Genomic DNA, 23,603 nt, shown 5'->3' on the forward strand with positions numbered 1-23,603 from the left:
CCATGTCTCTTCCCTGACTTTTCTTCTCTTCAGAAGTGCTCAAGGTACCCTCAACCCTGCCTCCATTCATGACTGGGACACCTCCCTTCCAAACCTTTAGTCCGGGTGTGGAATTTCCTGATAGGTTCAGAGTTCTGTGTAACCCAAACCTGTTTCCTACCAGAAACTTCAGGTATCAGGTTTAGATTCCTTTGCTGGGGTCACCCACGGCCCCCAAAAGTACCAGGACCGCAAAGGCTGTCTGAATGGGTGTTGGTCGAGTCCCTAAGGATGTCAGCGGGAGCCAGCGAGGCTGGCAGTCTCTGTCGGGTACTACTTTGCAGCGGAGGTCCCCGGGGCCGGGCGGTGGCGCTGGGAGGAGATGGCATCCTCGTACTGGTCTGGCTGGCCGGGCTAGCCCGCGGCACAGCGGCCGTCTCCCCAGCGCTCTGCCGGCAGCGGCGGCAGCCGGGGCTCCTGGCACCAGGCCTGGCTGCAGGCCCAGGGCGAGGAGTGGCTTCCAGGAAGCGGGCGGAGAAGCGTTCCAGCGGAGTCTCGCCGTGGCCGCGGCGGCCCCGAGCGCTCCGAGCCGCTCGGCTGCGGCCCGGTTGCTCGCTTGTGCCCGTGTTCTTAGCGTCCCCGAGTTCCGGCAGAGGACGCAAGGAGGGAGGAACGGACGGTCCCCCGGACGCGGCGCGCACTTGCGGGACGGGCGGCGCAGGTGGCGGCGCGCGCCCTCCGCCCCTGGGTCGGGGCCAGCGCTGCGCTCCGCGCGCCCGGAGGGGCGGGACAGGCGGGGCGGCCGCGTCCCAGCCCCATTTAACTTTGGCGGCGGCGCGGGCTGGAGGCCGGCGTCGGGGACTGTCGGGATCCCGCTCTCCGCACGAGGTGTCGCCGAGTAGGTGCTGCTCCTCACTGTCTTACAGCGCACATCCCCGTTGCACTGACAGACGCTGCGGCGACGCCAGGTTGGGGACACCGGCGGAGGATCCAGGGACCAGTCTCTCCGAGGATGGTAAGGCTAGGCAAGTTGATGGGAACGCCACTTGCAAGTAGGGTCTTAACGCTGATCACAGGGCTTCACAACCTGAGCACTGCCCTACCGGGCTTAGCTGCGTGCAGGCGCACGCTATAGGATCCCGGAATGTTGGGCAGAACCTTCCCCCTTCCTCTGCGAGTGAGGGGTGCTCTGGATGATGGGGGATACCTTGCGGGGTCAGCAGACTGCGGGCTGATGATAGCTTGGAGTGTTCGAAGGTCCGGAGGTTTGGCTACTGAGGCTCGCACGCCTGGAGCGCATAGAAACGAGTAGAGACGCACGCCAGGGAAAGGAGGCGTGAGGGTGGCGGGCGCTGAAGTGTGCAAGCCAGCAGAGAGGGGCGCGTGGTCCTGGGGCCCAGCCCTGGCCGCCTCCCTTCGTCCCAGAGTCGCCGCCTCAGGTCGGAAACAGCAGCACATTTGCGGATCGCATTAAGCCAGGCCTTAATGCTTTCTCCAGATGGAGAGAAGCCACCGACCCGCCCCCGGACACCGACACCGCCAAGGCGCCCGCGAGGCGAAGCGGGAGTCGAGTGTGACCTCGGCTTTTCCAGTCTCCACTCAAACTGAGTTCCCTGTAAACTGACAGGAAAATGCATTGGGGAAAAAGGTCCTTGTCGCCTTCCTGGTCTTAGCTCTTCCTCACCTTTAAGAGATTACACTGGGCAGGACTGTCACCCCCGGAGCTCCCTTAAAGGCAGGTCTGGAAGCAGAGGGCATTCTATCATCTAGTGAGAAATTCCTCTAACTATCCGATCTGCGTTCCAGTCCTAGACTCTGCTTTGCTGTGTGCCCTTAGGCAGGGTTCTTCCCTCTCTGGTCTGGTTTAGTTGGTTTTAGACTAATTTTTGCCTTCCAAGGACTCGAAGCTGGCAGGTGCCCTAACCCTTGGCTTTAGGCTGATTTCCCTACCCCCCATCCCTGAGAAGAATGCCAAAAGCTACACCCTAGTACTGACAAACAGGCCAGTAGGGGTGTCCCTACTGCTGGAGCACTGGAGGTATGAGTTGCTGGTTGGAGGCAGTCTCTGCCCTCCTCCTTGGTCTTGGTGGACTCATCCTAAAGGGAGCTCCATCCATATCGGCTCCATTCTGCAACAGACAATCCCATCCTGGGCCAACACAAATGTTTCCAAGACACTGCTCGGGCTTCAGGGTCCCTGCCCTCCGATTGGTTCCTTAGCTCACAGATTCTGCCTCTGGAGCCAGAGCTAGTTGCAAACTAGGCATTTTCTTTTTGTCTTTTCTTTTGTAGGCTGTGAGGGAGACTCCTAGAATATTGGACCCCATGGCTTTCTGGACAGGATCCTGGTGGCTGCTGACACGAATGATCTTTACAGTCTCTGGTCTCCTGCAGGTAATAGAATGGGACACCGAGGACACGGGGCGTACCTGTGTCTGCATAGGAATATTATTCTAGCCCATGTAAGATGTTGTAGGATCAGTATTAATGCTGCACTGGAGAATCTTATACAGATGGCATTCTGGCCAGCTTCTCTGTAGGGATAGCTCAAAGGTCTGGGGTTCTCTCTGGATCTAGAGCAGGGACTTGATACTGTGTGGACCTGTTAACCGCTGGTGACTTGGGGGTTTGGGTAGATCCTGTCTTTCCTGACTAAAGTGGCTGTCCAGGAGAAGCTACATGTTAGAGGTCAGGAAAAGTCTGATTTCCACACTAGCTTAGCCACTAAATAAGTGTTCTGCAATCACTGTCAGCACACCCCACTATTGTGTGGTTCTCTCTCTAGAGCAGTGGTTCTCAGTTGTCTTAATGCTGTGACCCTTTAATACTCTTCCTCCTGTTGTGGAGACCCCCCTCCCATATAAGTTTGCTACTGTTATGAATCATAATATATATACCTGTGTTTCCTGATGGCCTTAGGAGACCCATGTGAAAGGGTCCGTTGGTCCCCATAGGGGTCACAACCCATAAGCTGAGAACCACTTGTCTAGACTCTTGTCTTTCCCAACCAATCTGAGAAGCTGGGCTCATAGATTATATTCTTGTTTGTCTACTGGTCAAACTCAACGGAGTTTGCTGGCTTTGCCAAGGAGACGACGGGGAATGGTACAGAAGGCAACAAGGTAGACACTGGATTTCCCTCCTCTAAGAACAGTCCCTGCTCGACTCCAGTTTGCCATTGCTAAATGGGAATGCAAGTCCGGGATTTCTGGGTCTTCTTATATTTCAAGATAGCTGGGATGCCCAGGTTTCCCCCACAGCCTTTGGTTTATAACAATGTGAGATCCAGACAGATAGGTCTGCAGTTGGATTCAGCCAAGAAGTGTGTGGGCCCTGACCTAAACATGCAGGGAACATTTCAGTTAATACCGTGTCTTGAGGGTGGCTGCTAATCCAGGTAACGTCTTATGTGACTTAGAACAAGACAACACTTCCCGGAGGATTTCACTTCTGGCTGTGGTCTGTGCACCGTCACAGTCTTAGAACACAGCCTAGTACTTAAAGGCTTAAGCCTGTTAAACAAGCATGCAGGCATGGATGAAAATCTAGACCCTGGGTAAATGAAGTGGGGGTGGAGTGTTCCTCGTGCCGTAGTCTTTTGGATTTACTGCCTTTAAGTCCTTTTCAGTACCCCATCGGTTTTGTGGCTCACACACAACTCATTAGTGAGGGACATCACCCTTTATCCTGTTTTACAGTATTCCTCTGTGACCACATTTTAGTGGTTATATTTTGTTAGAAGAGAAGCTAAGAGGATGGGGAGAAAGCAGTTTAGTGGTTAAGAACAGCTGCTGCCCCTGCGGAGAACTGAGTTCAGTTCCCTGCACCTGGGGTAACAGCCAGCTCCTGAGGATCTGATGCCTTCTGGTGTCCTTGGGTAGCTGCAGTTGTACTCTATACACACAGAGAGAAGTACACACAATTTAAAATAAAATATGTCTTTAAAACGGTTACGATTGGGGAATGTCATTTAGGGTTTCTCTCGACAGCATGGGGCTGAGTCTTCAAGGCAGAGTATTTCCCACCGCCTTCTCCCCTCTGTACCACCTTTGTGTGGTTTGAGTATGTCCCAAGAGGGCATTTGCCCAGGTTGAATCACTCACTGACCTCTTTGGATTTTTCCATATCTGTGTGTCTGTGGTGGAGTAGTTTCCATGCATTAGGATAACGGTCTCAGTCATCCGTGCCACCCACTGCTGGGATAGCAGCAGCACGGCCCTGTGTATGGCTGAGTCACACAACTGCACATTACATCTATTTCTGAACTTGTAGAGAGGGACTCAGAATCGTGCCCGCTTCGTGGCGTTGTTTGCAAGAGGCAATGCACTGTGAAGTGGAAAAAGGTGAAGCAAGGCAGGGATGTGGGCAACGAATGTCAACTCTATTGCTTCTGTTTGCTGAAGGGTTGGTTAGCATTGTGCCTGCATATTCTGCTATGGAACTGTAGGGGGCGCTCAAGAAACATGAGCCGAGGGGAGATGGCACTGATTCTAGGTAGGGACGATCTTCTGAAAGCAGGTTCTTGCAGACGTGGACAGGACTGTCTCTGGTATTTTCCCCAGGCTCATTTGAGTTTTGTAAGAAGTTTTCCATCAGTCTTACGATTTTATTGTTGGGACTGGGCTCAAGGTGTCCTTCAGTCTTGTTCCCCTTACCTCCTAATAGGCTACAAGATGTGTAGGGTGAGCTTTAAGAAGTCTGGGGAATTCTAATTAATTAATAAGATGAGATTCTTACTATTAAATAACATAAAGTGTAAACTCTTATCATTTCTGGTTACAAGCTTTTGTGACAAGCACAGGGCTTGACGTGGTGAAGCTGAAGGCTCCTCCCACTCAGTCCGTGGGAAAGGCCTCCCTTCTTGCCTGTTGGGCCCTGGAAGCTTGCTGTTGCTTCGGGTTTTTCCTTAGGATCTGGTTTTCCTAGTGAAGACTAGTTGTTCCCCTACCCCTCCAAGCTTCTACTGTTTTGATCATTGTGATATTGAAAGAGCCACTGTATCTAAGGTATAGAAGCCTCTGGAAAGCATGGAAGGCTGAGTAATGGCTCCCAAATATGTCCACATCCTAACCCCTAGAGCCATCAATGCTCCTTATGTGACGCTTTGCCATGTAAGTGAAGATGATGAGGTTGGGAGAGTATCCCAGCGCTTCTCAGAAGTGGGACTCAGGATGAAGCGGAGGCAGAGGGATAGCCAGGAGATGAGGGATGCCAGAAACCTCTGGAAGATGGGAGACAAGGAAAGATTTCTCCCATGGAGTCTTCAGAAGTATAACTGGCCCTGGTGAACCTGGATTTTAGTTCACAAATCTCATTTAAGATTTCTAATTAATAAAACTATATATTCATGTATATATACACACATCTATGCTTTGTTTTGATTCTTTCTCTTGATCTCCCTCTCTTCCTTCTCTCTCTGTAAGTGCTATGTGTGTGTGTGTTTGTGTGCGCATGTGTTTGTGTGTATGTGCATGTGTGTGTTTATATAGGCGTATATATATATGTATGCTTATGTTTGTGTGTATGTGTTTGTGTATGTGTGTGTATGTGTGTGTGTGTGCATGTGTTTATGTGTGTGCATGTGTGTGTGTGCATGTAAGTGTTTGTGTGTGTGCATGTGTGTGTGTGTGTTCACATGCACTTCCAGAGGTTGTGTCTTAACTACTATACACCTTATTTTCTGAGATAGGGTCTCCTACTGTATCTGGAGTTTGCTGATTGGCTAGGCCGACTGGCCAGGGCTCCTCCTATCTCCAGGCCCTCAGGAATGGGGTTATAAGCACATACTACCATGAGCAGCTTTCTTCATGGTGCTAAGGACCTGAAGGCAGATCACGATTGTGCAGAAAGCACTTCGCTCACCGAGCTGTCTGCTCAGAATGTTCATATTCCTTCTCTCCCATCTTGATTCACTGTTGACTAGCCACTGATCCAGGGATATTCAAATGTCTCTTCTGTACCCACTTTGTCATGAGTTGCCAGCTCAGCAATGCTTCTCAAATCTGTTTCCTCCTCTGGACTTCCACGGATGCCAGGCATTTGAAACCGGGCAGGAAGCATTAGGAGGTGAAGATGAGCAGGGACAGTCTTCTGTGGCTGCTGTGGGGAGGAGCCTGAAGAACACGCTGAGAGCTCTTTGTAGGCAGCACAGAGTCTCTGGAGACTAGACGAGGTGGCAGGAAGCATTGTCAGAACTGTGGCCTGCTGGGACCTCACTGGGGCAGATGATGCTTGGGAAGCTGCTCACCTCTCCCCCTCCCGGTAATGGTGAGTCCTGAATTGCAGAAGCAGTGGGAGGCTAACTGTGACCAAGATTCAGTGAAGGCAGGGCTCCCTGAGAACCCACTTAGAGGGGGACAGAGCTTGATAAGAGTTTAGGTGGAAGTGAGAAAAAAATACAAAAATTGTAAACTCCTTCAGGTTTTCAATTAGGCTTAGGGCAAGAATTTGATAGTTTCACCTTGACCTTGGGAAACGTTTGAATCACTTTGAAGGAACGAGTTGGAGGGGCTTTTGGGGATCGAAGAAAGTTGAGACACTGAGAAGGAATGTGTGTAGATTTTGGGAGACTAAGTGGAATGACAAGAAGATTTTCTCCACGAACTGCACGCCAGCATATCTGAGTCTACAGAGGATGCTTCCGAGAGAAGGCGAGATTAACAATACAGGGGAAGAAGAAAGCCACGTTTTACCAATTGTTTCACAGCAGTGGCTTTCCTACACTGCATCCCCACTGCATCACTAACGGTCTACGGGCGCAGGCCGGGCATCCTGGAGGCCACATTGCAGGGTTTGCGATTGTGACCCCCTTACTTTATCTTTACAAAGATGCTAATTCCCATAAACAGCATAAAGCAATTCCCTCCAAGCATTTTATGCAATCACTCCCTGGGATTTGTCAGTGCCGAAGAGCTTCAGCCAATACATGCTACAAATTATTGTGGCCAAATTCGCAGAAACCCATTTGCTCTCCACACATCCATTTAGACACTTAATAGAATTTTCCTCTGAAAGTACTTTTTCAATCAGGAAGCCTAGCTATCATAACAATAAAAGTAATTTACAATTTAGTGAAGTCCTCTCCTTTGAGTTTACCTTCGTGCATTTCTGAGTTAGAAACAACAGTGGCAGAACTCAGTAAGGAAGCGTGAGAAGCCCAGGAAAGGACAAAGGCTAAGCTAAACAGTGTCATCCTGAGTCCTTCCAACCTCTTAGGAGTCCCGGGACCCGGTTCTGACCTTGAAATATTAGCATGCATGTTTATTTAAAGAAGTAATAACGGACTGGCGACATGGCTTAGTTGGCAAACTGATAAACACAGCAAGCATGAGGGTCTGAGTTCAGCCTTCAGAACCCACATAAAATTGTCAGACATGATGGCATATGCCTGTAATCCCGGCACTGGGGCAGAGGATTTGCTGCCAGCCTAGACTATTTGACCAGTCCTTGGCCAATGATAGACCCTTAAAAAAAAGTAGGAGTGTGAACAGTGCCTGAGTAACAATACTCCAGGTTGGCCTCTGGCTTCCACATGCATGAACATGTGTTCACAAACACACACACACACATGCATACATACACACACATACATACACACACACATGAATACATACACACACATACACATGAATACATACACACATGCATACATACACACACACATACATACACACACACATGAATACATACACACATGCATACATACACACACATACACACACATGAATACATACACACATGCATACATACACACACATGCATACATACACACACATACACACACATACACACATGTATACATACACATACTCTTAAACACACAGAAGAGGACATGGTACTCACTTTGATAGTTTAAAAAGTTTTAAACAATGTGAGGAGTATTTGACTATAAATAATGTTTATTGTATTTATAACATTGCATCTTTTGAATGTATCAGACTTCAATAATTAGTTTTCCGATGTTGATCATTAGACAGCCTCTCAGGCTCTCTTTCCTACAACAAAGGTCTTCTGTGACTATGCCTGAGAATCCATCTTCGTGTGATTACTTGACTGGAAAATGTTCTTGGTTGGACATCATTTTAGGATCAAGTCTATGTTAAAATGTAAGGGTTTTAATTTGTATTTTCAAATTGCCTTCCCCAAAGTTTCCAGGCTAGCTTTGAATTTTCTGTGTAGTGCAGACTGGTCTTGAGCATGGCTCTATCTTCTTTTTTTCAGCTTCCCAAGTGCTGAGGTTACAGGCATGAGTCCCTATGCTTGGGTTAGCAAGATAGCTACTTTTAGATTATCTGAATTACTGCTTTTATGTATTTTATCCCTAATACATTAGCAGTGGGGGACCAGGGAGATGTCTCAATGGATAAATGGCAGAAGACCTGAGTTCAGGTTCCCAGCTCTCACATATAAATAAGGATGAATGCAGAGTTGCACATAACTTAGGAACACAGCACTGAGGAGCACAGCACTGAGGAGCACAGCACTGAGGAGCACAGCACTGAGGAGCACAGCATTGAGGAGCACAACACTGAGGAGCACAGCACTGAGGAGCATAGCACTGAGGAGCACAGCATTGAGGAGCACAGCATTGAGGAGCACAACACCGAGGAGCACAGCACTGAGGAGCACAGCACTGAGGAGCACAGCACTGAGGAGCACAGCATCGAGGAGCACAGCACTGAGGAGCACAGCACTGAGGAGCACAGCATTGAGGAGCACAGCACTGAGGAGCACAGCACTGAGGAGCACAGCATTGAGGAGCACAGCACTGAGGAGCACAGCACTGAGGAGCACAGCATCGAGGAGCACAGCACTGAGGAGCATAGCATCGAGGAGCACAGCATCGAGGAGCACAGCATCGAGGAGCACAGCATCGAGGAGCACAGCACTGAGGAGCACAGCACTGAGGAGCACAGCATCGAGGAGCACAGCATCGAGGAGCACAGCACTGAGGAGCACAGCATCGAGGAGCACAGCATCGAGGAGCACAGCATCGAGGAGCACAGCACTGAGGAGCACAGCACTGAGGAGCACAGCATCGAGGAGCACAGCATCGAGGAGCACAGCACTGAGGAGCACAGCATCGAGGAGCACAGCACTGAGGAGCACAGCATTGAGGAGCACAGCACTGAGGAGCACAGCACTGAGGAGCACAGCATCGAGGAGCACAGCACTGAGGAGCACAGCATCGAGGAGCACAGCACTGAGGAGCACAGCACTGAGGAGCACAGCACTGAGGAGCACAGCATTGAGGAGCACAGCACTGAGGAGCACAGCACTGAGGAGCACAGCACTGAGGAGCACAGCATCAAGGAGCACAGCACTGAGGAGCACAGCATTGAGGAGCACAGCACTGAGGAGCACAGCATCAAGGAGCACAGCACTGAGGAGCACAGAATTGGGGAGCACAGCACTGAGGAGCACAGAATCAAGGAACACAGCACTGAGGAGCACAGCACTGAGGAGCACAGCACTGAGGAGCACAGCATCGAGGAGCACAGCACTGAGGAGCACAGCACTGAGGAGCACAGCATTGAGGAGGATGAGCAGAGACACAGAGATCCCTGAAGTTCCTGTTCAGCTAGTCTTGCCCATTTGGTGGATTCCAGGATTGGTGAGAGACTCCATCTCAAAAATTAAGGTGAAGAATGACTGAGGGAGATGATACTGTCTACCTACACGCACCTACACCCATACAGACTTATATTCATCACACACACAGACATTAGAAGTAGAAAAATAAATTTTAATCCCCATGCTCTCTTTTTCTGTTTTGGATTTCTTGTCAACTTGTAGGTACTCTTAATGAACAAAGAACATTAACTCTTTGTTTCTGATGCATTGCAAATAATTGCCCAATTTTGTCACTCGTGTTCTATTTTTATATGTGGGTTGATGTACCAACACTGAAAATTTTAAGCAGCCTGCTCCAAGAATCTCCTTGAAAGGAAATGCATGCACACCCAAGCTGTCTTCTGGTCTTATTTTCTTTTTAAATATTGAAGTATTTCAGAATTTGTGCAATTTATTTAAACTCCCAGCCTCCTTCTGTGCTAGCACATACATAGAAGTGGTGGCGCCTTCGTAGCATGCTTAGTCCTACTGTGGCAAGGAAGCCCCTTCCTTCATGTGCATTTGATGGATCCAGGTCTTTCAGTTATTGGTAAAATTGGGCACCCAGAGTGGTTTTTGGAAGAAAAGCTTCAGAGAGGCTCCAGACTGAAGCCAAAACATTGACAAAGTTCATGGACGGGGAGGGGAGACCTTGTGTGGTATCTTTTGGCCAGGCGCATATTATAGCCTGCCGCTGAGGGATCCTGCTGGACGCTAGAATGAATGAAAGAGACATGGTGGGAGGGAGAGTCGCCTTTTCACAATAGGTTAGCTTAGGGGCTGCTTTTAGGTCTCTTTTTGCTGAAAGTGAGGGGAAAATGTGAATGGGGAGAAAGAAATTCAACTGAAAAGAGGGGCAGTTTATACTGGCTCATGGTTTCCATTTCAGAGCCTTCAATTCAAGGTCAGATAGCGCCATTGTTTTGGGCCTTTAGTGAGGCAGGATTTCCACTGTGGTGGGACTATGTGGCAAGGAAGCTGCTCACCTCATGGTGACCAGGAAACTGGGTGGGGTGGGATAAACAAGATATATGATTCCAGGACATGTCCCCATCCCCAGGGACCTACTTCCTTCCTTTAGGCTCCACCTCCTAAAGATTCGTTAACTCCCAATAGTGACACCAAATCACAGATCTACTGATAAATTAACCCTGTGTTGCACTCAGAGACCATACGATTCAATCACTTTCAGCAAGCTCCACCACCACTGTCTGGCAACCAAAGCTTGAGCACATGAGCCTTGGGGATGTTTCATACACAAATCATAATGCTGTTTCTTTCTATTTTTAACATCCGTGCATATTGATTTTTCCAGTGTTCTATACTGACAAATAATGATGATCTTCTTCTTCCTTTTCTTCCCCTTCCTCCTCCTTTTCCTCCTCCTCCTCCTCTTCCTCTTCCTGCTCCTCCTTCTCCTCGTTCTCCTCCTTTTCCTTCTCCTTTTCCTCCTCTCCTCCCCTTCCTTCCCGTCCTCTTCCTCTTCCTTCACCTTCTAATGGAGATTTTCTTCATTTATTACTCCTCTTTGGACCATGATGCTAACTAGAGAACTTTCATTTCTTGGTGATGACCGGACACACGTAGGTCTGTCAGGCTTGTACAGATGCCGTTTCTGCTGATGTCACTTAACTGGAAGGAAAGGTGGGACTAGGAAAGTGCCCTCACCTACTGTCATAGTTGGCTTTATGTTGCTATGGTAAAACACTGACAAAAAAGCACCTTGGGTGTGAAAGAGTTCATTTTGTTTTACACTTCCAGGTAATAGTCGTTCATCAACGAGGAAGACAAGGCTGGAGCCTGAAGCAGAGACCATAGAACACTGATTACTGGCTGGCTCAGCTGCCTTTCTTGTAGAATGCAGGCCTACCTGACCAGGATGGTGCCTCCTGACAGTAGGCGGGCTCCTTCTACCTCAATTAGCAATCAAGAAACTGGCTCAGAGACATGGCCACAGGCCAACTGGCTATAGATGGTTCCTCAGTTGAGGTTCTCTCCTCCCAGATGTGTCAAACTACAACCAAAGCTAACCAGGGCACCTTCCTCCAGCTCAGAGCTGGTCACGTGATCTAGCTTGATTCAGCATGCTCCTCTCTGAGGGACTGTGTCTGAGGCAAAGGGAAGAAGTGCATATTAGATATTTCTGATGATAGTCTAATATCATTCTTGTGGCAGGGTGGGCTTTTCACTGAGCTCTGGGGAGCATCCAGGCTTTCTCTGTGTAGTCATGACTGTCTTTGAACTCACTTTGTAAACCAGGCTGGCCTCAAACTTACAAAGATCCACCCTCCTCTGCCTCCTGAGTGCTGGGATTAAAGAAAGGTGTCTGCCACCACTGCCCAGCTAGGGAGCATCATTTAATCACTACATTTTCTTTTTTTTATTAACTTGAGTATTTCTTATATACATTTCGAGTGTTATTCCCTTTCCCGGTTTCCGGGCAAACATCCCCCTCCCCCCTCCCCTTCCTTATGGGTGTTCCCCTCCCAACCCTCCCCCCATTACCGCCCTCCCCCCATAGACTAGTTCACTGGGGGTTCAGTCTTAGCAGGACCCAGGGCTTCCCCTTCCACTGGTGCTCTTACTAGGATATTCATTGCTACCTATGAGGTCAGAGTCCAGGGTCAGTCCATGTATAGTCTTTAGGTAGTGGCTTAGTCCCTGGAAGCTCTGATTGCTTGGCATTGTTGTACTTTTGGGGTCTCGAGCCCCTTCAAGCTCTTCCAGTTCTTTCTCTGATTCCTTCAATAGGGGACCTATGCTCAGTTCAGTGGTTTGCTGCTGGCATTCGCCTCTGTATTTGCTGTATTCTGGCTGTGTCTCTCAGGAGAGATCTACATCCGGCTCCTGTCGGTCTGCACTTCTTTGCTTCATCCATCTTGTCTAATTGGGTGGCTGTATATGTATGGGCCACATGTGGGGCAGGCTCTGAATGGGTGTTCCTTCAGTCTCTGTTTAATCTTTGCCTCTCCCTTCCCTGCCAAGGGTATTCTTTTTCCTCATTTAAAGAAGGAGTGAAGCATTCACATTTTGATCATCCGTCTTGAGTTTCGTTTGTTCTAGGGATCTAGGGTAATTCAAGCATTTGGGCTAATAGCCACTTATCAATGAGTGCATACCATGTATGTCTTTCTGTGATTGGGTTAGCTCACTCAGGATGATATTTTCCAGTTCCAACCATTTGCCTACGAATTTCATAAACTCGTTGTTTTTGATAGCTGAGTACAGAAATTACTGCTGGGTTTGGAAAGAGTAGACAAGGGTTATAGGCAGGGCTCACTTTGTGATCTACCTTAGCTTTATTTCACGAGACAGATTTCCATACAAGAATGGTGGGAGCTTTCTTTCTCCTGTCTCACATGTGAGCCCAGTGCTGATCTTAAAACCAATGTGCAGTTCACTTGGGCTGTTCACTATCATCACCCATGGGAAGGCAATGCCTTAGACCTCAGCACTACACAAAACATTTTCGTATTACTCGTAATGTTTCAGAAAAAAGCCTACCATTTTTATAAGTGATTTACCATGATATTTATTGTTCTTTTTGATTCTATTTGATTCCGGTCCAAATGATTTAATGAAAAAAAAAGGTTGATTGAGCCCTGACCAGTTAATCTCGAGGTTGCACTTGGGCTCTGTTCAGGCTCTGCTCATTAATTGACACTGTCCTGTGCTTACACATGTTTGTGTTGCAATCAACAGCTGGTAGAGAGATTCTAGGACAACTCCTGATTTTTGACAGGGCACCTCTTAGTTGTAAGAGAACCACCTGTCGCCGGCAGTGGCTTTGTGAAGCTGGAATTCCCAGCATGCCTGCTCAGTAGAGTTCCTCAAGGTTTTGAGAATCACACCCTTTTTGTTGTCGTTTTAAACTTAGAATCATATTAGTAGGTTTTAAAACATTTCTGTGTTCCAGGCGTTAGCTGTGCTTGGCCATGGGGTCTTGTGGGTTTAATGTTCAGCTGGATTTGGTTTGAAAATATTTTATTGGAAATTGCCATGTATGAATCCATAAGAGATATCCACTCACATGGCAGCCTTCAGGCTTTACTAATCTCGTAAAATGAGCAGGGCTTCAGGCTTCATCAGTTCCTCTCATTTATGGTCGGCTTAAGAGCAGAAGAAACAAAAGCAAAACAAGCAAGAATCAAACAATGAACCAGAGAAACAACCTGCTCCTCAAAAGTCAGAAAGAACACGCCAATGAAGTAAAAGAAGCAGAGTGTTTTGGGGGAAGTTGTCTTTGACAACTACTTAACAGTAATAATAATAATAATAATAATAATAATAATAAATCATCAATCACCAATAATTATAAATATTAATAACAATTATAATTATTACTATCAAATCAATATAAATTATGATAAATTAAATTAATCTAAAATATAAAATGATATGATGATTATTATTAATTTGCTTTCTATGTGTGCATGCACATGCGTTACGGGTGCTCACAGAGGCCAGATGGCAGTGTCAGAGCCCCTGGGACTGAAGGTACAGTCCAGTTATGGTTCTCTCAATGTGGGTGCTGGGACCTGACCCTCCGAAAGAGCAGCAACGCTCTTAACCACTGAGCCATCTCTGCAGCCTTTTTAATAGAACGAACTATTTTTTCATAGTTTTTAATTTACTTGGGATTTCTTGCACCTCACAGATCAAGTTGGGCAGCTTTTGTGTCCTACAGACTTTCATTGTCCAGAAATTAAACAGCTGACAGCACAGAGGAAAGGAGAATATTTCCTAATTTTTCAAAACAATTAAGTTATCTTGCTGTGGGTTTTTGATTTATTTCCTCTTTTGATAATATGGCCTTGATGTTAAATTATCAAGAGGCTTAATTTCATTTGTACACTTAAGGTATTGGAAATTTAACTTTTTAATAAATTATTGTATTGGTCGACTAGTTACATTCCTGAATTAGAGAAGATGGATTTCTCCTCACTATTTCTTCAGTGTGCCCTCCCTCCCTCTTTCTCTCCCTCTCTCCCTTCTTCCCTCCTCCCTTTTCTCTCCCTCCTTCCTTCCCTCCCTCTGTGCACTCACACACTGAGGAGGGATCTATCTTCTACTTTCTTGTCTCCTATTGATCTTGGGAGCTGAGCTCCACCATTTGCTGGCATGGTTATTTTTATAAAGACAATGCTCTGTTAAGAGGAATGACAGGCCTAGCTGTTAGGAAAGACTGAATTTCATTTTCTCCCTCTGCTGATCTTGTCTCTGGATTGTTCTGTCACTGTTCTAGTAACTGACTATTAGACATCTTTACTCCTGAGAATCTTTTCTCATGATCAGATTCTCCATTTGTAGCTTGGGGAGCCCTACAATCATGCTCTTAGAGCTGTGGCATGGTGTGGACATTTTCATCTCTGTCATCCTCAAATCCAAACGGAATTGGCTGCTGTAGTCATCAGAGTAGGAAGAATTTTGTCGTTTTGCATGTGTTTGATGTATGTGTATGTATGCTGGGTGTACGATTTGTGCATGCAGTTGGTGTCATGTCTTACAATGCACGTGTGGGTCTTAGAGGAGGACTTCCCACACAGTCTTCACCTTCTACCCTGTGTGAAGCAGGGTCTCTTTGCTGTTCTCTGTTTTCTTCAGGCTGGCTGGCCAGAGATCTTCTGGAACCATTCTTTTTTCCTACCTCCTACCCTGCTGTAGGGGTTCTGGAATTACAGACATGTGCTAATGCACTCGCTTTTGCCTGAGCTCCAGGGGTTCAAACTTAGGGCCCTAGCTATACCCACTTAGCTATGTCTCTCCTTCTAGGGTGTGAATTTCCAAGGGCTGATGCGGCTCACAGAGAAGTGTATTTCAAACTGTGCTATGCAATGGAGCTTCTGAATCTGTGATCTATGAAAGAGAGACCAATACATGCTAGAGTTCTCTATACCAGAGAAGGGAGGGATGGTATTGTGAGAAAGAGGAACACTCCTCCATTGTTGGTGGGGTTGTAGACTGGTACAACCATTCTGGAAATCAGTCTGGAGGTTCCTCAGAAAATTGGACATTGAACTGCTGAGGATCCAGCTATACCTCTCTTGGGCATATACCCAAAAGATGCCCCAACATATAAAAAAGACATGTGCTCCACTATGTTCATCGCAGCCTTATTTATAATAGCCAGAAGCTGGAAAGAACCCAGATGCCCTTCAACAGAGGAATGGATACAGAAAATGTGGTACATCTACACAATGGAATATTACTCAGCTATCAAAAACAATGACTTTATGAAATTCGTAGGCAAATGGTTGGAACTGGAAAATATCATCCTGAGTGAGGTAACCCAATCACAGAAAAACACACATGGTATGCACTCATTGATAAGTGGCTATTAGCCCAAATGCTTGAATTACCCTAGATGCCTATAACAAGTGAAACTCAAGACGGATGATCAAAATGTGAATGCTTCACTCCTTCTTTAGAAGGGGAACAAGAATACCCTTGGCAGGGAATAGAGAGGCAAAGATTAAAACAGAGACAGAAGGAACACCCATTCAGAGCCTGCCCCACATATGGCCCATACATATACAGCCATCCAATTAGACAAGATAGATGAAGCAAAGAAGTGCAGGCCGACAGGAGCCGGATGTAGATCTCTCCCGAGAGACACAGCCAGAATACAGCAAACACAGATGCGTATGCCAGCAGCAAACCACTGAATTGAGAATAGCACCCCCGTTGAAGGAATCAGAGAAAGAACTGGAAGAGCTTGAAGGGGCTTAAGACCCCATATGTACAACAATGCCAAGCAACCAGAGCTTCCAGGGACTAAGCCACTACCTAAAGACTATACATGGACTAACCCTGGACTCTGACCTCATAGGTAGCAATGAATGTCCTAGTAAGAGCACCAGTGGGAGGGGAAGCCCTGGGTCCTGCTAAGACTGAACCCCCAGTGAACTAGACTGTTGGGGGGAGGGCGGCAATGGGGGAAGGGTTAGGAGGGGAACACCCATAAGGAAGGGGAGGGGGGAGGGGGATATTTGCCCAGAAACCGGGAAAGGGAATAACACTCGAAATGTATATAAGAAATACTCAAGTTAATAATAATAATAATAATAAAAAGCAGATCTGGTGTTCCATTGGTTCTGGAAGACAAGACTCTGGGTGACTTGGAAAATAGCATCATGGGGATTTTTGCTGCTGTGATGGCATAGCCTTCAAAGTCCTTCTTTCTTCTTGGAATCTCAGTTTTCTTTCCCAGGTGACCCACTCATTTGCTAGGCCTGACAATGAAGAAGGGGTGGTGGGAAAAGTGAGCCTGGGCGCGATCAGCATGGGCTGTCCGGGAGGAAAGATCGCCTATTTATCGGCTACTGTTTGCTCGGATTGAGAGGGATCGTGGCACTTGGGAAGGGCAGAGAAAAGTAAATTCAGTTCCCTGTGGACACTCAAACCAAAGTCCTTCCAGAGGAAATACTTCATGTGGAGAAGGCAGAGCACCCTTCCTGCGGAGCCTGGTTAGGGGTTCAACCAAATAACCCTCCTTCCAGCCCTGGCTCCGTCATGGACGCAGACCCTCTTGGGCCCCATTGTGTATGTGGGGGTCTGCACAAGCGGCATCACTTCTCAGGCCAGGTTCTGTGGCCTTTGCTTCTGGTAACAGCCTGCCGGCTTTGGGCTGACCCTGGAGTCTTCCTTCCTATTTCCGGCATGTGGCAGACATCACAGTACTCAACTCTGGAGGCGGGGCACTTGTGCTGAATGTTCTATAAACACTTTCTGGGATGCATTAACAGCTTTTAGCAGCAGAGCCAGAAGAGCATTTCCATGCCCTGAGCAGGGAAGGGAAACTGGTGGCCATGCTCTCGCAGGTTCGGTTCAGTCCTATTTGGGAGAGGGGCTATTTTCCTTGGTGTTTCCCACTGTGCAACTGGCCTAAGACCTCTGATGTCTGATGGGTCCTTATCAATATACTTAAAGCCAAGGCACTTCACAGATTACAGAACACTTTAACACAGAGGACAGTGAACCCATGGTACACTGCGGGATGGATTTGCCGCTGTGTGTTATGCGGTTCTGCGGATAAGGATAGTAAATAGAACCCAGGCCCATCTGTACACATGCGGTCTAGCCCTGATAATGTGCTAAGGCAACCGTGAGTTCTCCAGCACACCAGTGGGAGTCCCTTGAGTGCAACAGTCCCTGTTGGCCTCATTTATTGGGTTTTCTCTGTGTTGTCAGATGAACCTCTGTGATGTCCATCCCAGGACTCAGAGTAGATTGAGTAACCCTTGGCTCCCAAGAAAGTTCTTTAGCCAGCACCAGAGTGATGTCCTAGATAGCTTTAGCAGGGTTTTTCCACTCTAGGAATAACCAACGGAGGCTTGTCCTTCAAAAGACACATGGCACACAGGGCACAGGCGTTTATGAAAGGGTCATGTGGAAGTAATCACTGTGTTCAGGCCTCCGTTCTGCTGTGCAAGGCTGGGATTAGCACGTAATTTCGAAGCTCAATTAGCAAATGCATTGTTTGACAGTCTGACTTAAAACTCGTGCCGCACAGAAGAGCTCGGGAGAGAATGAAAATCCAAGCTGCAGACGATGAGCACATGTGTAGCTCGTCCTACAGAGGGAACGCCAGCACCCCAGGAAGCTAAACCTCCTTTGTGCAACCCCTCCTCGTGATCAAGGAGAATGCAGAGAAGCACCCGTGATTCCTAAAGCTGAGCACACAGGCGGACCCCACTGGCTCCGTTTCTGCCAGCTCCGGCATCCAGTTCACTTCTTTTAAGGTCGCTTGCTTTCTTGACCACGTCACAGATCGCCAGCCAGTTTCTGTGGGAGACTCCCTCAGAAATGAGGAATGAACTCCCTCATTATAACACCACAGTACATGTCTGATTTTAAAAAACTCAAATCAGCTTCAAGTGTTTTGAGTTCTGCTGCTTGGCATACGCATGCCAAATTCTTTCCTGTTCTTGATGGGATCATTCGCCATAACATTCATAATTTTCTTTGCTCTGGGAGTTTTGCTGTCAAATATGCTATGATCTTAATACATGCATTTTTATCATGTTGCTTTCTCCTGCCATCATCATCATCATCATTATATTATTATTGTTATATTATTATATGACATGAGATTCTTGTAGATAATATATAGTTGAAAAAAATCCATCCTGCCAGGTTCAATGTGTTTACTGGTGTATTTGTTATATTTTGACACGTTAAGGGTGGTTATTGGTATCTTAGAGCTGTAGTTGGACATTTTATTACTTATGGTGTTTGCATTTCTGCTGTTTCATGTTTCATTTTTCTCTTTCTGTCATCTGAGTCATTAGAATCTTTCCCAGCCTTCCACGTTGACGGGTCTGTAGGGCTTTGCCTCCCGGTCTTGATCATTCTGTTTTATCGCTGTCTGTGGTTGCTAATGTGTTGCTCCTTGAAGGGAAATGTATGATGCTATCCCCGTTTAGATTTTTTAACCCTCTTCCCTCTCTTAAGTATGCTGAACACCATTACCACATGACTCAGTTCTTATTCTAACAGTAGAGCATCCATAAAGGATATCACTAGAAGGATATTACCCTCACCCCTATTTTTGATGGAAGTATTATTTTTCCTTCCTGTCTGGAGTTTAAAGCCCTCTGTGATTACAATTTCTTTCTTTCCTTCTCTCCTTCTTTCCTTCCTTCCTTTCTTTCTTCCTTCTTTTCTTTTTTATTATACTTATTTTGTCCTTCTCTGATGGTAGGTTCTTTGGACAAACTCGTCTTGGTTCCTGGGAGAATGGCCTGACTGTGGAAGGGCATGTGCTGAGTAGGCTCTGCGGTAGGTTCGTGGCCCTTCCTCTTGCACTTGGAGCGTTCTGTCCCAAGAGCTCTGCTGCCCAGCGCCTTCCAAGTTGTTTTCCAACACGATTTCCCTCTAGCTCAGTTTTTAATCTTTCTTTGTCTCGAGATTTCATGTGTTTGTCATGTGTCTTCTTGCTGCTTTTGTTTTAGACATTTCTCCCCATATCAGAAACATCCAGCATTTACTTCTTCCACTAGTCTTTTCATCCCTGAACTGCTTCTCTTTCCTCTTGGTACTTCGGCAAGTTCCATCGGTTGTTATGGTCCTGGAGAGCCCTCCATTGTCCCTGGAGTGCCCCAGTTTGTTTTCTGTTGTTTAGAGTGGGTAATGCTTAGAGTTTCCTCATCCGCTAACTCAGTGTGACAGAAAAGTATCATCCTAGGAGGGGACTTTAAAAAGTTAAGGTGGTATATTTTCAATTTTACAATTTCCATTTAGTTCATTATGTCTTCTCTTTTCTTCCTCGTAATTTTGAAAAATTTTCTTCATTTATTTCAAGAGCCGTTGTCATTGTCTTGGTGGTTGCTTTAAAATCTTTGTCAGATGACCAAAGTGTGGATGCTTCAGTCCTTAAAAGGGGGAACAGAAATATCCATAGGAGGGGATATGGAGACAAAGTTTGGAGCACAGAGTGAAGGAATGGCCATTCAGAGCCTGCCCTACCTGGGGATCCAGCCCATATACATACAGCCACCAAACCCAGACAATATTGATGATGCCAAGAAGTACATGCTGACAGGAGCCTGATATAGATGTCTCGTGAGAGGCTCAGCCAGAGCATGACAAATACCGAGGCGAATGCTAGCAGCCAACCATTGAACTGAGAACAGGGTCTCCATTGGAGAAGTTAGAGAAAGGATTGAAGGAGCTGAAGAAGCTTGCCACCCCATGAGAACAACAATACCAACCAACCAGAGCTACCAGGGACTAAACTACTACCCAAAGAGTACACATGGACAGACCCATGGTTCCTGTTGTATATGTAGCAGAGGATGACCTTGTTGGGCCAATGGGAGAAGCCCTAGGTCCTGCCAAGGTTGGACCCCCCAGTGCAGGGGAATGTCAGGGCAGGGAGGTGGGAAAAGGTGGGTGGTTGGGGAGGGGGAATGCCCTCATGGAAGAAGTGGGAGGGGAATGGGATAGGGGGTTTATGGACGGGAAACTGGGAAAGGGAATAACATTTGAAATGTAAATAAAAAGTATATCCAATAAAAAACGACTCTGTGTGAAAAAAAATCTTTGTCAGATATTGATATCTGTTAATTAACATTTTTCATTTATGTTAAAGGTTTCCTTTTTCATCGTATAGCAAATGATTATTTATGCACTATACATTTTAGGAATTATGTTGTAATTCTATGACTCTTGCATGATCTGATTTGAAGCAATCTTCTATTTTAACAGCATCAACTCTGTTTAGATTTAGTACCTGCTATGCAATATTTCAATAGCCAGGGACTGCGTCTAGATTTAACGTGCAGGCTTTTGCTGCACTTGTGGGTCATGATTATAAAGGCAGTGGATCTCACACAGGTCTTGTATAGTCTGCCCCTCTTTCTACTGTGTCCAAAGGTTCCACACTGCAGTTCACTCTGAACCTTTGGCCACTATTCATTGCCCAGCGCCATTGCTGGGTTGGGTAGAGATCTGTCAGGGACATTTCATGTAAGTTTAAAGATTTCTTTCTGCGGCATCCTCCTGAACTCTTTCCAAATTCTACTTGGAAAGGAAAGGTTCACCCACCACTAGGCAGTGGCAAGCCCAGCCACTTCAGTGAATCTCTACCAAGCAGATATGTTGCCAGACCAACAGCCATGGAATTATGCCCTAGACTGTCACCTCTCTCTCACTGGAGAACCAAATCCAGGCTTCCTATTCGCTGCTGGTCCTGCTGCTAGTGGTGATAGAGAGGTGACTGCGATTTCTCTCCTGTCAGGCAGTCATTGGCATAACATATTTCTGTCTTGCTGGGCTATCTCTGTGGATTCTTCTATTAGAGAAAGCAGACCTACCCCATCTCTCCTCTCCTCTCTGGTGTTTGGTTACATCTGTGAGTGGCACTCAGCTCAGAATAGAAGGAGTGTAAAAGTCCTTAATTCCAGATTTTAGGAGGCAGAGGTAAGTGGATCTCTCTTGAGTTCAAGAGCAACCAGAACTACATAACAAGACTGTCTCACAAAAACCCAACCCCAAACAAAACAAAAGCAGAAACAAGACAAACAAGCAAAGAACAAAACCAGAACAAACAACCACAAAAAGGAAAACTGAACCTACCAAAATACTTTCCACCAAATTTTGAGGTTTCTCTTCAGTTTGTCCTCTTTCTTCTACATCTTAAAAGTCCCTCCTGTGACTGCTAGCTGTGCTGTGCTGTGCTGTGCTGCCCTGCCCTGCCCTGCCCTGTGCTTTGTTGTATCTAGAGCTGTACTGACAGAGAAGGGACATGGATGTTCACTGATTGTGTCTATGACCCAACATTCTTTTCCCATCTCTTTGAGATGTTGCGTACTTCCAGCAGGATATGACTAGACTCTGATTTTGATCTGCATACGTGGGTTATTTGAACAGAAGTTACAGACTTTGCTCTAGACAGCATGTGGCATCAGAGCCTTGTGAGCAGCTGCCTTACTCTCCCTGCCCCTTCCTTCCACACGTCTTTTATTCAGCCTCTCTCCCTCATCATCCCATCACACTTCCCTCACCCATTTTGCTCTCTTTCACTGATAAATGTCAACTCTGTCAAAGGAGCCGACCAATATGGTCACTAAATACTTTATAGGCAACTCCCCTCCATCCACAGAGAATGCATCTCAATATGTGATGGATGCCCAAGACTGTGGACAATGTCAAATGCAATACACACTAAGTCCCCTGCCTCCCATGCACTGTGTGTATGCCTATGATAAAATTCAACTGGTGGAGTGCATGGTTGTCAGGTAGCAATGATCAGAGAAAAAGTAGAACAACTGTACCAAAATATGATTATAAAAGTTATATGAATTTGGCTTTGTCTCTCAAAATATTGGCTCTTGTGTTGACCTGAGTTGAATCAACACCCACATAGATGAAGGGAGATCAGTGACATAGACTTTCTGGGCTCTTACACTTGAAACTGCAGTTTCCAAAGTACTGACCTGATACCAGAGAGGGATGCTACGTGACTACTGATCAGGAAGTACATACAGTGTGTATACTCTGGGCAGAGGGATGACACTCCCTTTGGGCAATAGTGAGCCAAGGACACTGTGAGAGTCTGTCATACTTCACAGAACAGTACAACATTTAAACTTAGAGGTAATTTACTTCTGGAACTTCACTTTTAACGTTTTCAGACTGAATCTGACCAGAGGTAATTGAAGCCTCAGATGTGTAGTCACTGAGCCAGGGGCTTGGCTACTGAACTGACCAGTGTACTGGGGGAAGAAAGAACTCGGTGTGTTTTTAGTGAGTATCAGTGTTAAACGGAAGAGGGATTTGGTGTTTGTTTATCGTACAGGGGAGTATGGCAGTATGGTAGTCTAAATAATACTAATTGGTGTTTCCCTTGGCCTGGCCTGAAACATGCTGTTTACCTCAAATTTTCCGTAAGTGAACAGATGTCATCTAATGACTTTTGTACAAATCTTGGCTTTCTTGGAAGTAGTCTATTTTAACTTCTTCAGTTACAAAAACATTGTTTCTAACTAATAAAGAGACAATGTTTGCTTCTCATTCACTTCTTCTATAGCAGTGATTCTCAACCTGGGGGTTGACACCCCTTTGGTGGTTCAAATGATCCTTTCACAGGGGTCACATATCAGGTATCCTGCATATCAGACGTTTGCATTGTGATCTATATCAGTGGCAAACTTATAATTAGGGAGTAGCAACTACTGTAATTCTATGAATAATATCACCACATGAAGAACTGTATTAAAGAATTGCAGCATTAGAAAGGTTGAGAACCCTCCTATGGATATTTTTTCCCTTTTAAGGAGTGGGAGCATCTGCATTTTGGTCATCCTTCTTCTTAAGCTTCCTGTGGTCTGTGGATTGCATTTTGGGTAATTGGAGCTTTTTGGCTAATATCCACTTATCAATATCCATAGGAGGGGATATGGAAGCAAAGTTTAGAGCAGCGACTCAAGGAATGGCCATTCAGAGCCTGCCCCACATGTGGCCCATACACACACACACACACACACACACACACACACACACACACACAC

At 46.5% G+C, this 23,603-nt stretch overlaps 1 protein-coding gene across 4 annotated transcripts in view; it reads left to right on the forward strand.

The window, feature by feature from the left end:
* Positions 1-778: 778 nt before the first annotated feature.
* The window catches only part of Adamtsl3 (ADAMTS-like 3), a 321,025-nt gene continuing 298,200 nt past the window's right edge, over positions 779-23,603 (forward strand). For 3 of the 4 annotated variants that reach the window (XM_087558105.1, XM_087558126.1, XM_087558116.1), the window contains exons 1-2: positions 797-994; positions 2,272-2,373. In XM_087558105.1, coding sequence (XP_087414231.1) covers positions 992-994; positions 2,272-2,373 — 105 coding nt within the window. In that variant the 5' untranslated portion in view covers positions 797-991. 4 annotated transcript variants of the gene reach the window in all.

Source organism: Rattus norvegicus, chromosome 1 (assembly GCF_021556685.1).
Source record: "Rattus norvegicus strain SHRSP/BbbUtx chromosome 1, alternate assembly SHRSP_T2T, whole genome shotgun sequence".
Classification (NCBI taxonomy): domain Eukaryota; kingdom Metazoa; phylum Chordata; class Mammalia; order Rodentia; family Muridae; genus Rattus; species Rattus norvegicus.